General features: G+C 43.7%; 2 protein-coding genes across 5 annotated transcripts; one reads left to right on the top strand and one right to left on the bottom strand.

Moving 5' to 3' along the window:
* Positions 1–335: 335 nt before the first annotated feature.
* LOC6643087 (nucleolar protein dao-5) lies at positions 336–3,990 on the bottom strand. 4 transcript variants are annotated; one of them, XM_023176145.2, is made up of 5 exons: positions 3,794–3,989; positions 2,038–3,504; positions 1,687–1,854; positions 612–780; positions 336–566 (listed from the first exon to the last, which is right to left on the bottom strand). In XM_023176145.2, exons 1-4 carry the CDS (start codon positions 3,890–3,892, stop codon positions 628–630), a joined length of 1,887 nt encoding a protein of 628 aa, XP_023031913.1. In that variant the 5' UTR covers positions 3,893–3,989; the 3' UTR covers positions 336–566; positions 612–627. The 4 variants fall into 4 exon arrangements, with proteins under 4 accessions (XP_023031913.1, XP_015033760.1, XP_002065752.1 ...); XM_015178274.3 differs by having other exon boundaries at positions 472–780; XM_002065716.4 differs by lacking the exon at positions 336–566 and having other exon boundaries at positions 715–1,395; positions 3,794–3,990.
* Positions 3,991–4,808: 818 nt separating this feature from the next.
* LOC6643086 lies at positions 4,809–9,230 on the top strand. Its single transcript, XM_002065715.4, has 5 exons — positions 4,809–4,972; positions 5,056–5,605; positions 5,666–6,796; positions 6,905–8,334; positions 8,406–9,230. The coding sequence occupies exons 1-5, from the start codon at positions 4,913–4,915 to the stop codon at positions 8,727–8,729; spliced, it is 3,495 nt and encodes a 1,164-aa protein (XP_002065751.2). The 5' UTR covers positions 4,809–4,912; the 3' UTR covers positions 8,730–9,230.
* Positions 9,231–9,868: the final 638 nt, after the last annotated feature.

Raw genomic sequence — 9,868 nt, 5'->3', positions numbered from 1 at the left:
GTAAAAAAAAACAACTAAAAAAGTGGAAAATTCATTGAAAGTGAAAATTTAGTTGATCTAGACAAGATTGCATTTATATTTAGTATTATTATTGAAAATAAAATGCGAATCGTAATATGAAATACTGCAAACCATCAACATTTTGTCGATTCTTTTTGAATTTTTCATATTACGAATGGAATTTCATGTAGAAAAAAATAAAATCCTTTTTATAGTAAAAGGATAAAGTTACATATTTTACTCAATTCGATTAGACTTATGACTTTCGTCCCATCTATACACATTTTCACTGCAAAATTTGCACTTTCAATAAATGGCCAGTTCGCTATCTGATATATAGTTGCAGCATTAATTCACATTTAAAACATAAGTTGCAACAATTTTTCACGTTTAGTTGCATTCAGGAGGCGTTTACAAGTTGCCAAACGGAACATAGGTATTAAAAAAAAATGTTTAATTTACACATTAATATGCAGATAGAAAAATATTCAACATATTTCCGTTTCTGTGTTACTTAAAACTACATACATAATGTTATAGTATATATGGATTAATTATATATATATATGTATATATTGTCATAATATACACATATATATATATTTATATATAGAAAACTATATAAATCTAGTCAAATTTTATAGAATTGACGCCAACGTCAATTTGGCCTCCCCGGTAGCTACCGCGCTTCTTCTTGGTCTTCTCGTGCTTAAAGGATTTACCGCGGGTATGCTTTAAATCCTTATTTGCACGATCGCCCCAGGAACCGGCTGCGTTTTTCTATAATGCGAATATTTAAGTTAGCAAATTGAAACATGTTGCATGTGACTGTGTGTGTGTGCGTGTGGCATCTTTCTGTTTCTGTGTGTGTGTGTGTGGGGGATGTGGTGGGTGGTTTTAGAGGGGCTATGAACTAAGCTAAAATTAATTATCAAAGGTGATTTTCTTGTTTTGCTTTGGCCCCGAATCAAAGGATTTGTTACCAAAGCCACCACCGCCGCGTCCACGTCCACCACCACCACCTCCACGGCCAAAGCCGCCGCCGCCGCCACCACCGCCTCCACGGCCAAAGCCACCACGTCCTCGATCGCCAAAGCCACCGCCACCGCCGCGTCCACCGCCGCCACGTCCACCGAATCCGCCGCCGCCACCACGTCCACCTCCGCCTCCTCTCTGATTGTTTCTATCAAAGCCGCCAAAACTCTTGCGTTCGCCGAACTTCTTAAAACCGCCGCCGCCGCCTTCACCACCTGCAGCATCATTGCCACCATCGCCGCCGCCGCCTCCATTTTGTTTATTCGTCTCCCATTTGCTGCGATCTGGCCGTCCAGCAAAACCAGAACCACCACGTCCACGTCCGCCGCCACGTTTCTGGAAACCACCGCCATTGTTATCCTGTGGAGTAGCGAAAGAGAAACGCCAAAGAGGGGTCAAACACAAATCATAGTTCAAAAGGGAATTGCAAATGAATTGGCCCAAAATAAAGGTGCCGCAAATGGATTTGAGTTTCGTTTGAGTTTCTTTTCATATGTAATTTGTGTGCATTCCCTCTCTGTACGTTAAACTTTCTACACCAAATCCCTGCCCCTGACCAGCTCTGTCCCTCTAAAACCACTCAACCACACATGTCACACATGCCACACGCAGCAAAAACAACAACAACTCAAATGCATTTGCGGCACTCACCTTGGCCTCAAAGGACATATCTTGGACGCGTTTGTCCACTTCAATGTCTTCGGTGCGTACACGTCGGAAGGGAGAACGACGACGCCCGGCACTGCCTCCTCCACTGTTGTTCAATTGCCTATTTCGGTTGTTCTCATAGTTGTTTGGCGTGGAGTTCTGGTAACCATTCTGTCAATGGTTTGATTTTCAAATTTAGGCACAAATTTTCATAATTTTTTAGGGTTAATCAATACGAAACAATTACAACTAATCTTCGCCAATGTTGTCCCTAACATCCTAGTAGAAAATCTAAAGAGGACAAGTTCTCTCCCACATCTTCGCCATATAAGATTTAGCCTCATTTTAACTCACCTGTTGCTCTCCGGACTTGACAAAGTTGTTGTATTTCTTATTCGGAGTAGCCTTGGCCTCCTCGTCGGCATCACCACCGCTGAATTTGCGTTTCTTAGCTCCGCCATTGGCCACAGCTGGCTGGGGCTTAATCTCACCGGATTCTTCAGAGTCGTCGCTGTCATCCGAACTGCTGCTCTCCTTCTTCTTCTTGGCAGGCGCAGCAGCCACGGCGGGTTTCTTCTTTGCCGGCTCATCATCATCGGAAGAGTCATCATCACTGGAGGATTCTTGCTTCTTGGCTGGTGTGGCGGCTGCTGGCTTCTTTACAGCTGGCTTGACAGCAGCAGGGGCATCGTCGTCGTCGCTTGAGGAATCTTCTTCACTGCTGCTCTTAGCAGCAGCCTTGGCTGCCACTGGTGCAGGTTTGGCCACCACCACCTTAGCCTTGGGCTTCTCTTCTTCGGAGCTATCGCTATCATCGGAAGAATCTTCGGATTCTGCTTGCTTCTTAGCAGCAGCCGCTGGCGCCGGCTTTTTGGCAGCTGGTTTCTCATCTTCAGAGGAGGAATCCTCACTGGAGGTGTCTGCCTTTTTGGCCGGGGTTGCCTTTGTTGGAGCGACTACTGCTGTTTTTTTGGGTGCTTCATCTTCTGAGGAATCGTCCGAGTCACTTGAGTCATCTGCTTTCTTGGCAGGCGCCGCCTTTGCTGGCGACTTCTTTGCTACTGCTGGCTTTTCATCTTCAGAAGAGCTTTCCTCACTAGAGGTGTCATCTTTCTTGGCCTTTGCTGGAGCAGCAAGTGACTTTGCGGCCACGGGTTTTTTAGGAGCTGCCTCCTCTTCGGAAGAGCTATCCTCACTAGATGACTTTGCAGCCTTTTTGGCTGGCGTAGCAGCAACTGGTTTCTTAGCCGCTGGCTTTGCTGGCTCTTCTTCGGAGGAGTCCTCTTCGCTGGAGGAAGAGGCGGCTGCAGATGGTTTCTTAGCTGGTGTTACAGCAGCAACTGGTTTTTTAGCTGCTGGCTTTGCTGCCTTTTCTTCTTCGGAGGAGTCATCTTCGCTGGAGGAAGAAGCGGCTGCAGCTGGTTTCTTGGCTGGTGTAGCAGCTTTGGCAGGTGTGGCTGCTACCTTTTTAGGCGCTGTTTCTTCTTCTGAGGAGGATTCTTCACTGGAGGTGTCTGCTTTCTTAGTCGCAGCTGGTTTCGCCGGAGCAACCTTAGCATTGGGTTTGGCCGTCTCCTCTTCAGAATCGCTTTCCTCACTACTTGTGTCGTCCTTTTTCGCTGCCTTGCCATTGCTCAAATTCGGCTTCTTGCCAGCGGCTGATGCTGCTGCCGGAGTTTCTTCTGAGTCGGAATCACTGTCATCGTCGTCACTATCGCTATCCTTAGCTCCAGCCTTGATTTGTGGAATCTTTGTCGCACTTTTTGTTTGAAAGAACTGTAGAATATCTGTCAACTTTGGTGTATTCTTAGCAACATTAGCCTGGAAAATAAAAAAATGATTATTGCTTGGTTAGTGCACAAAAAAAAAACACGTGGTCGCCATAACCCGTTGATGCCTTCTTAACCATTTGGCGTCCATCATGTGGGACCATATCAATAGATTGCATCCCCCACATGGCGGCATACTTAATCACTCACACATACGCACACACAGACATATTGCCTGCGACATTCGCATACAGTTATACTTTGCAGTTGCAATTTGCCGCACAACACAACAAATACAAATACATACATACACTTACGAATTTACAGTACAATTTGCTTACCGCTTTCGTCTTTTGTTGAAAAACCTTAGCCAGGTTTTTGTCTTTGCCTTGTAGATACTCAAATACTACCGCATCGGTAAGTTTTAGCAGATCCGCCATTATTTTTAATTAATAAACTTATATTCTTTTTTTCCCAGTAAAAAATTGCTGCTTCGTCTGACACACGTGTTTTTAAAAATGTTAACTAGCAACCAGTGCTGCCAATTTAGCTATTTTCCCACTAGATCTAGTGGGTTGCAACAATGAAATGTGGGATAAATTGTGAAATAGCGGCTAGCGGAAATTATAGCTGTTTTTCAAGAAAAACTAGCTTTACTCTATATTTTGAAACATTTAGTAACTTCGTGTATTTTTATGCTCTATGATGCCACATTTTCATACGAATAGTATTTTTTCATTTGAATGGCAAAAAAACATCGATAAGCGAAACGAGTATTCAGTCTTATCTTTTTCTGTGAAGTTTACTAAATGTTTCCCAATTTTTAAACCGCGAGCAAAAGTTGAAAATGCGAAAAATGTACAATCAAAAACCGCGTGGTAAAGACCCTGCATTTAAAGATTGGCTGACTTTAAATGCAGCTGATGCGGGCAAATGTTATTTTTTTTTAATATTTAGCTTATTCTAGCTTATTTTTTCCTTAAATCTAGCTTATGGTGACTCTAAATTTCTGGCAACACTGCTAGCAACGCACTATGCTGTTAAGCAGTTTTCCAGTGTTACCGTTTACGAGCTGAAAATTAACCAGGGCTACGTAGTTTTGAGTAAATTAACATGTTCTGTAAATTAACAGAAAAACGAGACACATACACACACACGCATGCATGATGTTGAGTATGTAAGAGCGAGACCAAGAAAACTGTTGCTCTGCTGCTCGATTTTAAATTTGCCTTACGTATATGTGAGTGGGAGAGAGAGAGGGAGAGTCGTAGCTTCTTTTGAGAAGAACTGTTAACAGAGTTTTTGAGTCTGTTAATGCATTTTTGAGCCTGCTAGCTAATCAGCTGTTTCATCTTTATCAGCTGTTTCTTGCTATCAGTTTTTTTTTGTGCCACAACTTTTTTTTATTGTGTAAAATTGTAAATGCGGAATTCCAAAATGCTTCATTAAATCTTGACCAAATGCAATGCAATATGAACGATGCAGGATATCCAGGCTACTACAGTGTCATTGGCAACCAGGTGAGAGACGAGAGAGAAGCTCAAAGAGAGAGAGCAAGAGGTTTTGATTCTCCACGTCCATGCCGTGTATTGTTTTCCAACAGTTGCTACCACCGCACCACCCGCACCCGCCAGCTGCCGAGTTGCTATCACTATCAACGCCTATTCATGCATTGGAGTCAGATACCAATTTCACCAATTTCTTTGACGATGACCAAGCGGCGTTGAGCAGCTCTGTGGCTGCTGCAGTCACTGCGACGGGAGTAGCCGTTGGAGCCAGTGCAGCGGCAGCCGTTCCCTTTGTGCAAATTCATACTACGGATCTGCAGCTAGAGACGCAAGTGGGAAAGAGCTATCGCAATTTTCGGAGAAAAACTGCCGAAATTAAATCAGAAGCCGAGCTTATAAAATCCGAGCAGGCAACAGATGCAGCAGCTAAAGAGCGGCTTAATGCCACGCCCACGCCGCCCACTCGTAACACCAGTTGCCCAAGTGTAGAAGGAAAGTCAACTGTGGTTGTAGGGGATGGCAGCACCTCGGATAACCGAGTCCTACACAGATGTCACAATTGTCCTTACTTGACTCTGTGTCCAATGAAGATGCAGGCGCATATGTCCAATTGCTTTGGTGAACAGCCCAGTAAACAGTGTCCAGGTGTGTAGATGCCCATAACATGTCACCAAGATGCAACTAAATATATTCATATCTTTGCAGGCTGCCAGAACATTTTTCTTAACCAGGAAGTTCTGATTATGCATCTCAGCCTTGATCATCATTTGGAGGAACATGAGATTTCGGCCCTGCTCAAGAAGTCATCGGTCCGGGAGCAGACCAAGAGTCGCATTTTCATTAAGAACGTTGCTTGCCTACAGGAGCCACCCCCAGCGCCGCCTCCGCCACCACAGGAGCAGAATTCTCTTCCGGATTTTTTACCCTTAATGCCACACAATGAAAACGTCGGTGCTGGAAACAATATAATGGATTTACTCGATGACGTCACAGAACAAGTAGCAGCTCCATCCAAACCCAGTCAGAAAATCTCTATTAAAAGCGTCGATGTCCTTAGAGAGCCAGCTCTGTTGCCCTTTGATTTTCAATTGCAACAAGCCGAGCCAGCGCTACTCACCGACAATGATCTTCTAGATGTGCAGGTGGTGGGTGTAGAACCAGAGAAACCACGTCAACCTAAGATCTATATTAGAAACGTGGACATATTAAAAGAGCCAATGGTGCTACCATCAGCTCTGCCGAGCATGGGTTTCAATGGCACAGGTGTAACGGGGACCACCACACCTGGCACAAATGGAGGAGTTGCCGGAGATGTATTCCACACGGATGCATTGCTAACACCAACTGGTCCGCTGCCGGGATTCGAACCAAGTTTGGCTCCTTTGGCTAATATGTGCAATGAGGCGTTTGCATTTGATACGGTCTTAGGTTGTAATGGAGGTGTAACTGGCACCGCTGCTGGAATGGACACCAGTCGTTTTAGTGCCTTGGATTTGGATTTCGCTGTAGATTTCGATCATGGAGTGGCGCCATTGGTGACAGAGGCTACGCCGCCACCGCCATCAGTGATTCCGCCGCCTCCTCCACATCCCATCACATTGGAGCCACCGCCTGTTGAGTTGGGCAACTTTATACCGCCGGCTCCCAACACCACCAACAGCCAATCAAAGCAGAAGATTTTTATTAAGAACGTTGATATCCTTAAAGCACCGCAGCGCGGCACACTTCACCTTCGTACCGTAGATGAGCTCAATCTGATGAATCGCAATGAAGTTGAGCATCTAATGGTACCCCTAATGGAATTACCAATTGATCAGCAGCAGCAGCAGCAACCACATCATCATCATCATCATCATCAGCAGCAACAGCAGCAGCAGCATCATCATCACCACCAACAACAACAACAACAACAGCAGCATCAACAACAACACCACCAACAACATTCCCAGCAGCAGCAGACTCTTCAAGAGGCATCTGTAGCTGGGCAGACCTTGAGTGATTTTCAGCCTTCGCTAAGTAACAGCTGGCCCAGTGAAGAAGGCTATGATTTAGCTGAAGATTTGGAGTGCTGGCGTTGGATGGAGGAACCATTGCCAGGGGCCGGTGGCCAGAGCCATGAGGAAACTCCTGCATCTACACAGTTGGATCCATCAACCGAAGATCTACTGGTTAAAGATTTTGCTCAATTATATAATGGTGCACCTAATCCTCCTGCTCCTCCTCCTCCACCATCATCGGTTCAGTTACCGGCAGTAACACTCGACCAATTGTCATGTGGCGTAGGAGGTGTAGGAGTCGGCATCGGAGATGGAGGAGGAGGTGTACCTCCGCTTGTGCCTGTTACAGCCTCTGGCGGAACTGTGATGACCTCGTCCAGTTCAAATTTAAGCAGCTTGCCGGTACCACCATTGGTTCCCCTGGCCTCGGAGGCAACAGTTTCGATCACATCAGAGAAGCCAGCCCGCATCTATGTGGCTAATAATTTATTACCCGCTGCCGTCGAGCCGCCATCGGGTGGCACATCCGTGCGAGGACGTCCGTATGGTGCCAAGCAGGCCGGTGGTAATTTAACCAAGCGACGTCCACCACCAGGTGCTCAACAAATACCAGAGGGCGGTAAGTGTCAAGTCGAGGGTTGCATGTTCCGCTTTAAATCGCCTTCCACTCTCGAGTACCATGGTCGCTGTCATAATGGACAGCTTGGCTCCGCCCAGCCCATGATTTGCCCCGAATGTCAGTCCAGTGAGTTTAGCAATTGGAATTGCTTGCACACCCATCTGTGGCGGACACATCAAATTGACATGGAGCTCTATTGTTGTCAGTTGTGCAGCTTTAAGACGCCCATTTATTCGCGTCTGGTCAATACCCATGCAAAAATCCACTCCGAAGAGCGCAACTACAAGTGCGAGCAATGTGGCAAGGGATTCAAGAACACCAAACAATTGAAAAATCATCGCCGACTTCATCGGACACAGGGCTTGGGCATGGGCAAACCACTAACGGCAGCACCGCCTCCGCCGCCGCCCAACTTGAGTCCCAACAATCCACAAGAACAAGCTCTTACCACCTTGTTGCATCGTTGCGAAGATTGTGGTGCTGCCTTCAAGCAGCGCAAGACCCTGCGCGAACATCTCTGCAAGGAGCGTAACGAGCAACCGCAATGCCAGACTTGCCAACGTCTCTTTAGTTCCAAGAGCAGCCTAAAGCTCCATATGCGTAGCCATCAGTCGATAAAACGCTTCAAGTGTGAGTCCTGCGAATATGAGGCTAGCGATCATAATGCCTTTCGGCGGCATTTGGGCACACATAAGGAACGCAAACGTTATGCCTGTCCGCACTGCGATTTTCGGGCTATACAAAGCACAGCTTTTCGGGTAAGTCATTTGCTTATCTATGTATCTATCTTATCTCTCTCTAATAATATCTTATCATTCATTATTTTCAGTTGCATCTTCAGAAACGTCATCCCGAGAAGGAATTGTCATCAATTATACACAAATGCGATGTGTGCAGCTTCTCTAGCATTAATCAAGGCCTGCTGCTGGTTCATCAGGCCAAGCATGAGGCCAATCAACAATCCAACAATCCAACAACAATTAATAATCGAAAATCAGTACCAGGTCACATATCATCAGCTGTGGCAGCAATCCCATCGCAAATCAAAGTGGAAAGCAGTTTACTGCTCGCACATTCCAGTACAAATGCCAAGGAGCAGTCGGCAGATGCAATTGATGGACTAACTTTAATGGATCCTTTGCCGACTTCCTAAATTAATACATCTAAAAGCAACAACAGAAACAAACAAACAAAAAAAAAAGAAAATATCGTAACACAAAGTGCTGTCCATTGCAATGGACATAGAACATAGTTTTTACTTACAAAAAAATATAGATATATGTACAAACATATATCAAATTTTATACCAAAACCAATCAATGTTAACGTTAATGATTAAGGCTTTTTTTCTCTTTTGTTTTCTCTTCAAACTTTACACCATATACACATACGCATATATCCTTTATATATTTTTCTAACTAAATAGTACTAACCAACCCCTTCCCCTCCCCCTCTTTCAAATACAAGTGTAAATAGATTTTAACTCTAAGAGGATCAGCATATGAAAATATGTTTTTTAAAGCAGCTTTTGAAGCTTCGGCTGGCATCGAAGATATTTTGTTTTCTTGATTAATTTAGAATTAAAAGTCATTTGTGGCTTGTCTTATTTGTTATTGTACATATGTATACGACGTTGGTGTTGTTATTAAAACAAAAAAAAAAAAAAACAAAAAAAAAAAACAATAATAATAATCATTTGATTAAAAAAAATGACATGGTCTTAGGTTTTTCATATGTGGGAGAATAAAGTTTAAAGTTTTAAACGTTTAATTTGGATAACTCTGAAATCGATTCTAATACTGGTAAGTCCGAGTTGCGTTTAGTTCAAGGTGAAGGTAATTGCTTTTAATTGATATCGATGCATAAGAGGCCTACCTTTTGCTTGGACTTATCCCTCGTGGCCTCCAATTCTAGTCATTATGCAGGGAAACAACTATTGGTTTTTGTTTTATGACATATTTCATTGTTGTGTGTGTGTTGTAAGCCTTTAATTTAAGGGAAACGTTTTGTGAATGGGTTTATACAAAATTAATAATTTCATTTGTTCTTTAGCTATTCATTTGCGTCGTTGTCTTTGCCAAAACGTTAAAAGTAACTCTTTCCATTTTTTGGTTTGTTTGTTTTTTTTTTTGTTTTTATTATGTTTTTTTTTCCATTATTGTGTTGTTGGTAAATATATTATTTATCAACATCATCGATGCACAAGAATAGACTGGACTCGAAATTCGAGAGGCTTATCTTGGCCTAATAAATAAATAATTTTTATATATATTAAAAAAAAAAAAAGGAAAA

This window comes from Drosophila willistoni (genome assembly GCF_018902025.1).
Source record: "Drosophila willistoni isolate 14030-0811.24 chromosome XR unlocalized genomic scaffold, UCI_dwil_1.1 Seg41, whole genome shotgun sequence".
Lineage (NCBI taxonomy): Eukaryota > Metazoa > Arthropoda > Insecta > Diptera > Drosophilidae > Drosophila > Drosophila willistoni.
Note: the sequence above shows the minus strand (reverse complement) of the source record. Positions and strands in the feature narration are given on the sequence as shown.